Source organism: Morone saxatilis, unplaced genomic scaffold (assembly GCF_004916995.1).
Source record: "Morone saxatilis isolate NCDOM2014 unplaced genomic scaffold, NCSU_SB_2.0 Contig2, whole genome shotgun sequence".
NCBI lineage: Eukaryota > Metazoa > Chordata > Actinopteri > Moronidae > Morone > Morone saxatilis.
The window spans coordinates 4,056,364-4,071,223 of NW_023339762.1; the positions used below are offsets into that span (position 1 = coordinate 4,056,364).

At 43.2% G+C, this 14,860-nt stretch overlaps 2 protein-coding genes across 2 annotated transcripts in view; both read left to right on the forward strand.

Moving 5' to 3' along the window:
- Positions 1-7,596, forward strand: part of jph3 (junctophilin 3) — a 45,337-nt gene extending 37,741 nt beyond the window's left edge. The window contains exon 6 of the mRNA XM_035664636.1: positions 6,869-7,596. Coding sequence (XP_035520529.1) covers positions 6,869-6,949 — 81 coding nt within the window. The 3' untranslated portion in view covers positions 6,950-7,596. The remainder of the gene's footprint in view (positions 1-6,868) is intronic.
- Positions 7,597-10,492: 2,896 nt separating this feature from the next.
- zcchc14 (zinc finger, CCHC domain containing 14) overlaps positions 10,493-14,860 on the forward strand; it is a 26,277-nt gene continuing 21,909 nt past the window's right edge. Inside the window, 2 exon segments of the mRNA XM_035664803.1 lie at positions 10,493-11,870; positions 14,091-14,324. Of these exon segments, the coding sequence (XP_035520696.1) occupies positions 11,376-11,870; positions 14,091-14,324 (729 nt within the window). The 5' untranslated portion in view covers positions 10,493-11,375.

Genomic DNA, 14,860 nt, shown 5'->3' on the forward strand with positions numbered 1-14,860 from the left:
ATAATTCTCTGTAGGTTCATCATATGAGCAACCCATTTTGCTTTACAGGTAGTCCTTTTATCCATTGTTGGTATGAAAATCTTTGTTGTAGCAGCTTTAAATTTCAGTAGTTTAAACCTCTGCAAGCCTCTGTTTGGCCTTAATATCACCCTGGATAGCAGCTGTATGGTGCATTTGTCATATCTGTCATGTCACTGCCACACATTGATTTGACTAAAAGGATTTGTTGCCCACTGTAATGAGGATACATTCCATCCCCAGTGACATAACACAATGTTATCCCACATATTAAGATAATCCTGGGGAAGAGGCACGAGGTTTAACCTTGTGAAATAAAGAAAGATTTTTTTGTACTATGAGCAAGCAGGGAGGATTACGCTGCTATAATATAATTTTTTGGCTACGTCTTGACTCAGGCTGGTGGACGGCCCCAGCCATGCTAATCCTGGATGATAATACGGCCGCAGCATTAGCTAATGAAACTAACAGGAAAATCAGCAGCAAGTGAAAGCCACGCATCGCACACTACAGACATGCAGTGAGCACATTATGAATACAAGCTCTCTCTCTCTGTCCCTCTCTCTCTCTCTCTCTCTCTCCTCTCTCTCTCTCTCATCACACACACACACACACACACGCTACTTGTGTGTAAACTGTTAAAGACAGTTCCACAATCCTCACACAACTTGCTAATTTTAATACAAATTTGTCTGCAACAGTGTGATGACTGGCTCAGTAAATGAAGTCGGTTATTCTGTAATTTAGTAGCTGCTGCTACCTGCTACTTGAAAACACACACACACACAGATATACAGGCGGAGAGAGAACCCCAGCGGTCCTCTCTGCACCTTAGTAACAGCAGACTGGAAAACTAGCCCCTTCCTCACAGAAGGCCCCCTATTGGTTAACCAGTGCTCTGTTGCTAGGGAACAGCTTATGCCTTGCTTCAACAGCGGCCAATCGGTGGGCGTGTGTCAGTGACAGGGGGGCGGGGTGTGGGTGTAGGTGGGGTGTGTGTGTGTGTGTTTGTAGCCGCAGAGAAGCAAGTGAGATTTGTGTAAGGCAGGTTCACAGAATACACAGATACTATCACACTCAGATAAATACACACAGGGAACGCGGTGAGCACCACGGGAACACTGGGGCTGTGCAGCTACACACACACACAAACATTCACACAGGACCTCTATTTTTAATCAATCAGATAATCAAACTTTATTGATATTGTGCTTATAGTGCAAGATTACAACACAAAAGTGCATTAAATAGAAACAAAAACAAGATGCTTACTCTTTGACTGTATCCAGTATAGCATGAAACCTCTGGACCAAAATAGCACTGCACCTCTGTGTCCACTCAAAGACATCAACCAGTCATCATCATGGAACATAGAAATGAACCTCTGGGCATCCCAAAGGCTCATATTTACAGGAACAACACCTCAGTAAGATGTGTCCCCAGATGACGGAGCCCTTCATGGCCCACAAAAACATGATGACAAGGAGATCTTGAAGGTCCACAGGATCTGTTGGCAGAGATGTAATATAATATTTATAGGTATGATTTCATTAGTGTATAATCACCTGAAAATAAAAATCTTTTATCGACGGATAAAACAGAGTCCGCCATGTTAAACTGGCATTTTTCTACAGTAGCACAGAACAGACAAACCAAACATTGGGTCTAGACAGGACTACGTTTTACACTGTAGTTTCTCCTAGGGTGCGGTGAGGGCGCAGTAAACTGCAACTTCACCGCAAGATGCCACTAAATCCTACACACTGGACCAATAAAAGTAAAGAAATAAACATTAAAAATGACAGGAAAGGTTAACAGTTAGTTAGCTAAAACTAATATCTAGTATTTAGCTTGGAAATGTTAACATGCTGTGACGTCATTGGCACATAGACACTAAAACCTGCTTTTCTGTCAGTGTTACGGTACTGGTAGATCAAGGAACTAAAACAGAATCTTAACCAGTGTGTAGGATTTATTTTATCCAGCGGTTGCAGATTGCAACTCCCTCGCTTCATCCTCCCATCCCAAGTGCTCAGGAGAACGTACGGATAAACACGCAATAAACCTAAACACCCCTATCTGCAGCCAGTGTTTGGTTGGTCCATTCTGGACAGACTTCAACTCCATGGAAGGCGACCCGTGTCATCTCTATATATAAAAGGCTCATTCTAAGGTAACAGAAACATAAAGATTCCTATATTCAGGTGATACACTAATACACTAATGAAAACATAGTTACGCATATTATATTCCACTTCTGCCAATAGATCCTCCCAAATGTTACACACTGGACCTTTATGTACAAAGATGAGTCTACTACTAAATGATCAGCACACATGCTGCTGCACTGCAGTTGGTTTTAAGCTTTCTTAGGTGGGCTGCAAAAGAAAGCATTACAGTACTGTAGTCAAGCCTGCTAGTTATAAAAGCACACATAGGGGGCGCCCCAGTAGCTCAACAGGTAGAGCACGTACCAGGCAAGTCAAGGCTGAGTCTTTACCTCAGCACAGCTCAGGTTTGAGTCGACCCAGAGGCCATTTGCTGCATCTCATCCCCTCTCTCTCCCCTGCCTTTCCTGTCACTCAAGCGAAATGCCAATATATAGGCTATGTGTGTGTTTGTGTGTGTGTGTATATATATCTTTGTATCTGTGTGGGAGAGACACTCTTGCAGAATTTCCTGAGATGATGCTGGTGATATTTTGGATGTGAGCTTCAAAATTCAGATGAGGATCAGAAAGCAGACTATGGTTACTAGCTTAGGGCCTGATGTTTTGTGTCAAGGATTTGTCACTGCACAACTTCTGTCTTTCTTCTGTGCTCTAATTATTACAACATCTGTCTTTGATCAGAAAGTTTGTGATGCAGAATTTTCAGCCCATGTGGGATTATGTCCATTTTGGCAATTCCTGCACCTCACGATGTTCGTCCAGTGCCAGTGTTCAATGCCAAAGCAGGAAGTAGTGTGCACACTTTATGTAGTGAGGCAGACTGTTAGGGTGTGGGGGTGGTGGATGGTGGTGTAGTGTCACTTTCATCCTCTTGGGAGCAACAGCCGTTGACAGATGTCCTCCACCTACAATCTTTCTCTAACCTTAGCCAAATGTTTTAGATGCCTGTACCTGCAGAATCGTCCAATAGCTGTATATGGTCAAAATGGCAATACAAACTAAGTCTGTGTTTTTCCAAATGCATTTAAAGTCTGAACTACAGTGGTCCTAGAATGGAGCCTTGGGGTGACTAAGAGAGCAGACTACATAGTCTCTGCCAGACAGACAAGACTTAAGCCAATTTCAAACTGTGCCATAGAGTCTCACATATCTCAGTGTATCAAAAATAGAAATTGTTTTGTGTCTCTCTGCCTTGTTAAGCATGAAAAGCCAGAACAAACTTGTTTATGGTCACTTGGTGGCAACTCCACAATAAGTGAATACTCAGAGCCTGACATGTTATCACCTTATGAAGTTGCTGTGGCTAATGTGATAGCAACAATTTGTACAATTTACATTCATTCTGGCTCATTTCTGGCCACCGTAAGTCCAACATTCATCCTCCTTGTAACTCTGTTTTGGTCTTCAATGTTTGAGTATTTAACTACTAAATGCTCAGCTATCCTCACCTGCTAGCTGCAAACACTGTGCCATTTAGTGCTGGGCAGGTAGAATACAGTGGGTTTATTATAGCTGTTTTGCTGAAAGCAGGTGCCTGCTGCTGCTGTAGGGTTGATGAAAGTAGTAAAACAAAACAGTAAATATGTGGGCCATGAAACTAAAGATTAGCTAAAGAAAAACTTAGGCTAATTTTCTGAGCCGTTAAAAACCTTCTTTCCTATGATTTTCCTTAATAATTGTTTGAAATTGGCCTAAATTTGGCCTGAAGGATCTAAGCAACTTTTATTTAAGAGATGCTTCACAATGGCAGCTCTCAGTGCCAGAGGAAGATGCCAGTAAGCAGCCAAGAATTATTTTTCTTTGCCAGCACTTCATCTTCAGGATAATAAGCATTCTGTTATAAAGGGTGTTTGGTAGGGTCAAGAGAGCTGGTGGGGAGATGTTGCATTTCTCTATTAATGACAGCAAAGTGTTTTATAGTAGTTTCAAGCAAAGGGAAAAGAATGCCAAATGGGAGCTCACACCATTTGTACCGTGATTATGCATAACCTGATCTTTGTTATCTCTGAAGAGTACTGCTCTGTGCTCTGTACATTTTCATAATTTGTATTTGAAAGGTAAATAGTAGTAAAAATGAGTTGTGAGCTTAGCATTTTTGTTTGCCAGTGTGCAAATTCACTTAGTCTTAATTGAAGAAGAAGAAATAATTGTAGAAAATACCGATTTCAGTATAGAAATTATAACATTTAGAAAAGATTGGCATAAAACTTATCAATGTACACCACCATACATTTACTGTAGTGACAGAAAAAGTTCCTATAAGAATTTTGGTCTTTAAAGGTCCAGTATGTAGGATTTAATGGCATCTAGTGCTGTAGTTGCAGATTGCAACTCACTCACTTCGCACTCTTGTTCAAAGCGTGTATGAGAAACTATAGTGGCTGTGAAACACATAAAAAACGCTAGAGGCCCTATCTAGAGCCACTATTTGAGTTGTCCTTTCTAGACTACTGTAAAAACATGGCGGTTCACACGGCAGAAGAGGACTTGCTCCCTCTGTAGATAAAATCGTCTCATTCTAAGGTAATGAAAACACAACAATTCATATATTCAGAAGCCCAACATATATATATGTATATATAAACACTTATTGTGAATGACTTTGCTCATTTGGCACAAATGAAGTAGACTGAAAAATAATCTAATTATTCACTAATAAACTAACACCTTGTAAAAAGTGGAAACTGTAAATATATATATACTGTGATTGCACACACATATTTCATACTAAATAGAGGTAGAAACTGCTGATTATCAGAGGATTTCACCTTCCTGGTCTGGTAATCATCTATGGCACAGATTTGTGATAAGCCTATCACCGGATTGATCAGTAGAAACCTTGTAAGCAGCCACTCTGGACAGATTAATTTACAACAATGTTGCGCTAATGCTGCTTAATATCAGTGTGTAGTGTTACTCAGAGTCCCATTTTCCCTCTCCCACTGCAGCTATTGTTAAAATGATTTTAGAAGTAGACTTAATTAAAACCATAGGCCTTCTGCACCTCCCCTTTTGGTAAATCCTTTAATAAGACCAAAATTCATTCTATGTAAATACTGGTAAAATGTTTGAGAAACTATTTATGAGGGATTCTGCGTAAAGTAAAAATAAAAACTACTGCATCAATGATAATGTCAGTGATTAAACTAGATTCACTTTCACATATTTACCCAGAGTAGACAGGTGGTCAGAAAGACTGGCCTTCACCCACATGACCCAGGTTGTCACCAAGCATCTGCTGAAGTGTCATCGAGCAAGACACTGACTCCCCACCAGCTCCAGGCTGCTGTTCTGCAGCAGAGCTTGCCCTCCGACCTCACTCTGTCAGGGAAGGTGGGCTTCCCTGTGGGATTAAAACAGGATTGTATCCTTTTTTTAAGATGCAAATTGCTCCATCATCATTGCACATGTATCGTCATGGCTACTGGATCTTATCTTCATGCACTTCATGTCAAAAATACACTGCAAATATTAAACACCATTACGATTTATTCATTTTTTGACATTTGCTTTTGATGTGATTGTTTGTATTGTGTCATGCTTTCAGAAATCACCAAAACAATGAAACCAGTAATATCTTATTAGGTCTGAGGCAGTGGGTTAGCAGCTCTTGCTTTCAGAATATTTCTAATTACTTAAAAGGTGTTACACAATTTGGCTCCATCCTGTTGATAGTGACTAGCTGTTCATGCATACATACATACAGGTTCACTATCTCAGGTGATGCTTAGTTTCCTTGACTTTGACCTAAATATTCATTCAAATGCTTTTTTTGTAGCACTTTGTAACCCTGGTTTTATAAAGTGCTACAGAAGAAAGTTTTACCTACTCTTTTACCTATTTTCTACATTAAATAGATAGACATTTCTAACTATTGGCTGAGTACACCCAATAGTTAGAAAAACAATGTAGGTTTTCTCCACATATTTGAAGAGAAACCACACTGTGGCTGAAATTAACTCAGAAAAAGCTCCAACGTCATTAGTTATAGCAGCACTAAAGCCAGCATCAATATCACTGTCGTCAGGTGGAAACCTTGCATCTTCAGAATATCAGAGCATTGTATTTAACTTGACACCCATGTGTTTGAGTTAATTTGTGATGTTTTGAAAAGGTTTTATAAACCCCAGGGCTGGAGGATTTTCTAACCCAGTAAAAGAACCTCCTCCAGCTGAAGTGACAGTTACCAGAATTCACCTGACAGCAGGGGGACGATTGATGTGCATGCTGTTATGTAAGGTCCATTAACGGGATGTTAAAAGTGTAAAAAACAGAAATCCTTTAATCACAACAATTTCATATGAATATATTGATAAAATAGAGGAGAGTCATTGACCTTAATGTAAAAAGTGGTTCGGTCCTTTAAGTTGTGCTTAAGTTGTTAAAGCAAAGCACCTTACAACCTACACTTAACTGATTGGTTTGTGTTTTTTTTTGTTCTGCATATATTGACATATTAATGAGCACCTGTGCCAATAAAAAGTGTCTCAGGTGTTGTGTATTGCTTTGAAAAGGTAAAGGATGGATATAAATGACTGTGTGTACATTGATTAGCAGGTTAGATATACTGTCTGTATGAAATCAGCCTTGTGTGTGTTTGTGTGTGTGTGTGTGTGTGTGTCCTTATTATTATCACTCAGCCCTTTTTCCCTTTTCTCTCGTTCTCTCTCTCCCACGCAGGCCTACAGCTCTATCCTGGTTGTCATGGTGATTCTGCTCAACATTGGAGTGGCTATTTTGTTTATCCACTTTTTTATTTAAGGACAGCACCACTTTCAGAGTCAGCCTATCTATGCTACAACAACTATAAATTCATATGAGTATTACAACGAATCTGCTGCTCCCTCGTGTTCCTGGCGAGGGGACTGCAACCGGCCGAAGGAAGACTAGGACCAAGGAGGGCTCCGCCATCATTTGGGCTAAAGATGGCTGACCCGGGCTAACCTCAGCTATGCTTGGTCCAGTCTTCGTGAAAGAGATGCTGAGGTGCAGAGCCCAAAGAAGTGGACAAAAGAGGGGTGAAGCAGTCCGGGTAACTGGACTACATGGAGATAATATAGTCCAGAAACTGGACTTAAGTGAGCTTCAGTAGTTCACATATAGACTCAAATGGACTGAACTGGTCTGATCCCCAGGCCATGAGAGCTACAGCTGGCATTACAGCGAGATGTCTGCTTCCACTGTCTGCAGACAGGACTGACGAGACAGACTTTTTCATCTTCAAATCATAGTTTTCAACAGATTTGTAACTTATAATTTATTTATTAACATTTTCTCTCATGTACAATATGTTGATGGATATATTCTTTATTTTGTAACCCTCCACCCCTCTTTATATAACTCCTGCCTTTTGGTTCCTCTGCCTGCCCAGGTGTTGTTACTGATGGTTCAAGGTGTGTGTTCATGTGTGTGTGTGGTGGTGTGTCTTAAGGACTGGCCAGAGTGTGCTTCCTGGAGTACATGGCTCCCTGGGGGTCCACACACACCAAACCCCACACACACACACACACACACACCACACACACACACACACTCATTGCTTTTACCCCATCCCTCTTATTCATCCATCCACGCTCTGATGTCTGTGTCCTCTCATTCTTCATCTCGTGCTGGAAATGTGTGTGTGTGTGTTTGTGAACAAATGAATGCAGGTTTATGTGCTTCTCTGCATAGTGTATATACAGTAAGTTTGCAGTGTGCATGTGTGTAAATGGGTTTTTGTGAGCGTGTTTGTATCAAGCTGCAGCGTCTTTTCCAGCAATGTGTATATGTAGTATGTATGTATGTGTGTGTGTGTGTGTGTGTGTGTGTGTGTATGTATGTATGTATGTATGTGTGTGATCTCCAAGTAGCTCAGTGGCCTTTCACGCTGTTCATGAACTTTACAAGAGCATCTCATGAGGACACAGTCACTGCTCATCCACATCCAGCCTACTAGCATCAGCTGACAGCTGTGCTCTCTCTGTCTCTCCCTCCTACTCTCTCCCGCCTCCACACACACCAGTCAGAGGATGGAGCTTCTTCTGAGTTGGTGGTAGTTCAAGACAGACCGTCCTTGGCAAAGCCCTGCGCCTACTGTACCACTAGCAGAGGTGTTTAGAGGCAATACTGCATTCACTAAAGCAAAGCTTGTAACGTGCACCACCAACGATACAGCTTTAAAGACAATATCACATTGATAAATCAGTGTCTCCCACTGCTTCTCTTAAAACTTAACCTGAAGACGACTACATCTTTTATACTATACTTGCAAGATGTCTGAAAAAAAGTTAGTCGCCACTTGCCTTGCTTTTGTAGCGCAAATTGATAAAAGTACAACAATGCATGCATATGTACTGTAATATCTTAGTTGTGCGTCAAATCTGAAAGTGAAATAAGCTTCAGAAGCACACGCGACATGTTAAGTTTTGATAGGAACAGTGTCTGGAGAAGAAGCCTATTTGGCACTGATCATGAAGCTGAGATAAAAGTTATTGATCTTTTCCGGGTTAAATGAAACAAATTGAAGCCTCTATGTGGAGGAAGTGATTCCCCAAGCAGCCTGACAAGAACTAACTGTATGAAAGGAAATTATGTAAGTCTGTTGTAGTGTAGAAGCAAGCAGTGGCCAGGATCGAGGTTGGGATTCACCGCCCCCATTCCTCAGATTCTCCTCCACCGATCCAAGACCCTGAATGACAGACAGACAAAGTGAGGTCACAAATACCAGTCACAATTTGTCTATTTTTATAGTCCAGTGAAGGGTGTGTGTGCGTGTGTCTCTCGAACCCATCTGGCAGACCAGCCTCTGTGTTTGTTTGCATGTGTGCACATGAACGCTCATCCGAGTGTCTGAACATGTGTGTGCATCCTCCTCCTTCCACGTGATGGGATGGCTGAGCCTGTTGCCATCGGTAACAACTTCCAGGGGGCAGGGAGGCTCGCTGTTGTATTTTCTCTCACAGCGTTTCTCAAACTATGGATAGGAACTCAAACTCGGCTGTAGGCTCATTTCTGGTGTTTCCTCACATTATTACAAGAGTACAGTCTAATGTGTCTGCACCCCGAGAGGCAGAACAATTTATTTTCATTTCATTTGGGTCCCAGACTGAAGCTCTGCTGTATGCCATCAGCCTGGTGACGATGCCCTGCACCACCCTGTTAGTCCGCAGCATGCTACAGCATGCCAAGCTCTCTCTCTATAGTTTGACTCTCCTTTCTTTCTTTCTTTCTTTCTTTCTCTTTCTTTCTTTCTTTCTTTCTTTCTTTCTGTTTCTGGGAATTACTCTGTTTTGTTTTTGAGTTATGTGGAGAAAATAATGAAAGTGTTTGAAAGAAAATGAATCTTGGCTTTTGTCTCTTTCTTTGTGTTGCTGTGTTGTGTTTTCATACTTTTCATGTGTGGGGTTGTGTGTTAGGCAGCATCCCTGATGCAGAGGGAGTGGTACATGCCTGGTTGAGAGGGAGGGGTACGGTTACTATAGCAACCGTAACTGAATTTTCCTCCGTCAGCGGAGGGGCGGTGCTTGCGTTTGGGGGGCGGGGTTTACCTTTAGAGACCAATGTTCTCAATGAGAGGGAGGATGGAGGGAGGCTGTATTGATGGAGAAGAGGAGGAAGTAGAGAAGAAGAACACAGAAGTGCAGGATGGGGGAAACTATAGCTAATACATGTCATGTCAAGTAAAGCTGTGTTTAATCAACATTTAAAAATCACGATGTTTTTATCATCTGTGATGAGGCATGGTCAGGTGTCATGATGGATGCAACACCACATCCATCAGCAAGTGTGCTGCTGCATCGGGTTTCAACATGGACCCCTGGCGCCATCTTCTGGTCCGAGATATGAACTACAAAATGTCATCATCAAGGGTCTTCACTGTAGCACACTGAGGAGTTAACTGTAAATATACTATATAACTGTAGTATATATAGTCAGTAGTGGCCGTCATTAAACTTTATTTTTCTAGTTAAAGTAATGTTGCTGTCATATCTGAGGAGCCTAGCTTACTTCTGAAAACTGAAAAAGTTAACGACACTAAAAGTAGGAACTTAATTAGTCTTGGGGGATGTAGAGCATGGCTTTCCTCTTGGTGAGACTGTCATACTAAATAGATTACAGTTCAACGTGTATCTGGCACTTTAAAGCTCCAGTGACCAAGCGGAGATATGTATGAGCGCATGAGAAAAAGATGTGAAATAGCAGGGCAGGGAATATCCCTCTGAGCCAATCACAAGAGAGACCTCGGAAAATCGACGGAGGTCCCAGCCAATCAGAGCAGTAATGTCTACATGGTGGGCTGGATTTGCTGCCAGAGTTGGGATAATGTTATACACAGCTGTTTTTTTCTGGATTTCAAGACTCATGGCAGAATGCAGGCAGTGTACAACTATATTTTGCACGGAATTCATTCATGTGCAGTGAACAAAACCTCCAGTATCTGTGAGTTTGTTTTTCCACAGCAGCGTTAGATGAGGTAATGTCTCGGAAATGTTATAATGTTATTTCCAGTGGCAGCAGCAGCAGCAGCTTCGGGCCACACTAGTTTTGTTTCTGAACTTTAACTCCAGCACAGTCTTGCTAGCAGTCGGGACTTGAGCCGACGGCTCCTCGCACAAGTTGTGGAAAACCATGAGGACGGAGGAACAACTCTACAGGGAGGGATTGTTGTGCCGTGCGGGACAGGACAGCGGGGCGGCTCCGATCAAAAAGCGTCTCCTTGAATGGGGCGGTGTGTTTTGATCCCCTCTGCCTTCCTGCAAGAGCTGTTTCTGGACCGTCAGGGGGACAGCGGTCCGACCGGCGGGGAGGGACACGGCGGAGGGACTCCTTGCTGCCTTGCTGCCGTGCTGCGTGCTGAACACAAACCAGACCACTTTGGCTTCTTGTGAGGCGACTTGGTGAGATTATGATTCGGAAAGGCCTCCTGCTCGGTCCGCCAACAAAGGAAACGACTGTTGCCTCTTTTATTCCACTGCTGCGGCCGCAAACACAGTCAGTCACTGACTTAAGTTAAAGTTGACAAAGTAGCTCTCGAGAGTAGTGCTGCTCACGTGCGCCTGCGCATTTACGCACGCACGCACACACATACACACGCGCGCGCTCCCTTTGTTTGGAAGTTTTCTGTCAGTTGAAAGTCTGACATTTTGATTCCAGCTGTTGTCCCGAGAAAAACAAGTTCAAGTTCAGTTTGAGTGGATGTGTGAGGATGGTGGAGAGCCGGAGCTGCGTCCAGAGGGAGGGGGTGTACCGCTGGTTCTCCTCCCTCACCTCAGCCCAGAGAGCCGAGTTCCTGTGCGGCCTTCTGGACCTCTGCGTCCCCATCGAGCTCCGCTTCCTCGGCTCCTGCCTGGAGGACTTGGCGCGCAAGGACTACCACTCCCTCCGGGATGCGGAGATCAAGGCCAACAACCCCGCTGACCTTTCGGGCCTCACCAACATCACGGACGAGGTGGTGCGCAGCAAGCTGCTGGTGTCCCTGGCCCTGCTCGGCTCGGACAACAGGGAGGCGGCGGGGGTCCTGTACCGGACCCTGACTCACATAGACACGGTGATCAATAACTACGGCCTGGCGCTGAACGACGGGAGGACCGAGGAGCAGTTTCTCTTACTGTTCACCATGGCCTCGCACCACCCGGCCTTCAGCTTCCACCAGAAGCAGGTGCTGAGACAGCAGCTCGGCCAGATCCAGGACATCCTGCAGGTGAGAGGGATGCTCAGGGTGGAGGTTCACACCTCACCTGCACGGGGTCACCAGGAGGAGGGAGCAGGGGCACAGCTGTCAGCCCGCAGAAAATATCACTTCACGTTAATTTGCTTGTGGTTGAAGTAATTTGGCTATTACCAAATGACCTTCTTCATTGAAACCATTTGAATGCTAGCTGAGTGGAGTGTAGAAAATACTTGGAAACAAGCAAATGGTGCTTTAAAACCCAACACAGAGTATGACATGGAATCACTTGCCAAGTTCTACATAGATGTCAAGAAACTTATGGAAAAACATGTTTGAGTACCACCATAGTAGTAACTCAACATTTAGATGATCTGTTAAATGGCATTTTACGAAATTCTTCCACTCAGATGTAATGGGCACAGGCTGTATCAGCTGATAGAAGTGTAACATGGTGAAATGTGTTCTCATGCGGGTTGTCTGTCAGAGGAAGTGAAAGCAGCTCCAAAAACACTCCTATATACATAGTCCCATGAGTGTGAACAGCGTACATAAAACCCAATAACTAGTGAGAGTTTTGCTCGGTGGCTGGCTGAGAACCTGCGGTAACCCCACTGTGTGAACCAAGAGTTAGATGAAGGAGGTTGTGAAGCAGGTGACTGCATGCCAACCTGCTGCAGACTGCTGCTCTGCTACAAATCCACACCTCTCTGACACAGTGCCTCCTTTAGGATAAAAGAGTCCCGTAAATCCAAAGCGCTGGGTGTTGTTAACAAGTGCGGGGGGCTCGGAGTTATCATAGCGTCCACCCCCATCCATCAGGCCCCCGGCCACAGGTGAGCTTTTCACCTGCTCGGAGGATAAGAAGAGTCATTATAGCAGGTGAAACACCTACTAATTCCAGGTTTATCTGAGACCTGCCAGAGGAAATATGCTACAGATGAGTACAGTGCACTGACATGATGCCTAACACCAAAATTACAGGTGAGACTGAGTCAATGACAGGCTGCCTCAGTCACGTGTCAGTCAGTGGTGAACAAAGTAAAGGTGAGTTTACGATGTCGACCACAGCTGAGGTCAGATTAGAAAGATGTTCTTGTTTGTTGACAGAAGCATTTATGTCCAATCTTATTTTGTTCACGGCTGAATCTTGATAGCTTCTGTGATCGTGGCATACATCTTTCACCAGCTATAATTCCATGAGGCTGTATTAGATTTATTATAAGAAAGTATCAGCCCAGAAACAACCAAAATGACAGGATCCACTAGATTTTGGGCAAAGACTGGAGCAAGAACTGCCCTGGGTCTCATTAAACAGCTCAAAAACATACTTAACATTGTTTATCACTTTGATACATCACAGTGCTCAGGAGAAATACTTTGGATGAAAGATTTCTGACTGATGTTTTCAGAACTTTATATTACAGATGGCTTCTGTTGCGGAGACCCCAGCTGTAAAACATTCGTCTGATGTGTTTCTTCCACATAAAAGCATCATTTTCACAAATCCTTGAAGAGGCATCCACTCTATAAAGGCTTCTACCTAATTAAAAATGTCAGAATCTATGAATATGCAAATCCTTTAGTCCTTTTTAAAGTTTTCCTCCACTTCTGGACACAAGATGTCTCCTACTTCACTGTAAAGTCCATTCTCAGTGGACTGTGCACTGGTGGGCTTCAAGTTTCTACATCACACTGTACAAGTTGATACTGGACCAGGACCTGACTTCCTAACTATTTGTGATGTCACAAATCCTGCTGGTAGGCCCCGCCCCTTAAAATCAGATGTTCAATGAGCACAGGAGAAACTCCACTTTCAAGCAGATTGAATGTGAAAACATCCTTCTAGTGTCAAACTGTACACAGACAGCATTCAAACAGCACACTGTAGGGACAAGAAGAATCAATACTGATTGAAAGCATATCTGAACATGCGTCATCAATACTGATGATGCATGTTCAGATATGCTTTCTGGGGCCTTTGCATCATCTTTGCTCTCAATCTTAATGATACAGTACAGGCTACAACGTACAACTTTTAAGATTAAGTTTCAATATGTGTCTTTTTGAACTTCCTTTCTCAGAGATCAGTTCAAAGTTTAACAAGGGGTGATACAAGACAGCAAAAGACCTTTTTGTCTCTTGTGATTTTCAGACTAGAGATAGGTAGAACAAGTGACGACACAACTGTCACATCTTCCTCCAGCTGCCTTTCTGATTTTGGCATCTGACCGAACATGCTGGTTGTTGCAGGTGAGCAGTGGAGGAGGAGGAGGAGGAGGAGGAGAGGCTCAAGCAGCTGGCCCCAGCGGGGACCGAGCTGCTGTCTGTTACACTCAGCCACACCACCACTATCACCATCAGACCGTGTCCCTGCCTGTGGCCTCGTTGTCCCCCGCTGCCTGCTCCCTGCCTGATGCCAGCGCCACCTACCTGCCTCTGTCTGCCTGCCAACCCTGCCATACACACTGCACCTGCTGGCACAAGGTAGGGAGCCACACAGCCAGAGTTTAGGGGGCTGTGTTAGTGTTCATGTGCATTTAACATCAGGGTGCGTTTCAGTTCTTAAATAAAACAGTTATGTTTCCACCAAAAGGATTTCGTTGTGGTTCTGGTAGTTTTATCCTGTGTTCATAATATTATATTGTATGGGTTAATTGGTTGGAAGGCAGTTTCATTGTGGTAGGGGGTGCATGCTTAAGTGTAGTATATAAAGTCTAGCTTTCATTGGAGTGAATGGGTTGCTGTGTTTGCCATTGTTTAACATGTCCATTAGATGTTCCTACCAACTGAACACTTTCTCCATGGACATTTGAATTTGTGACTAGTGTAATACTTAAAGTTCTATTCATGTATAATAGTTATCCAATAACAGTTGAGCAAGCGCCTTTCCTGTTCTTAGATACGCTACGTGCTAGGCTAATCTATGTTGAAAAGACAACCACATTTTGAAGATGGTTAAAAGATAAAAGCGACATATATATATAAATATATATATATATATATATAATAATTCTTACTCT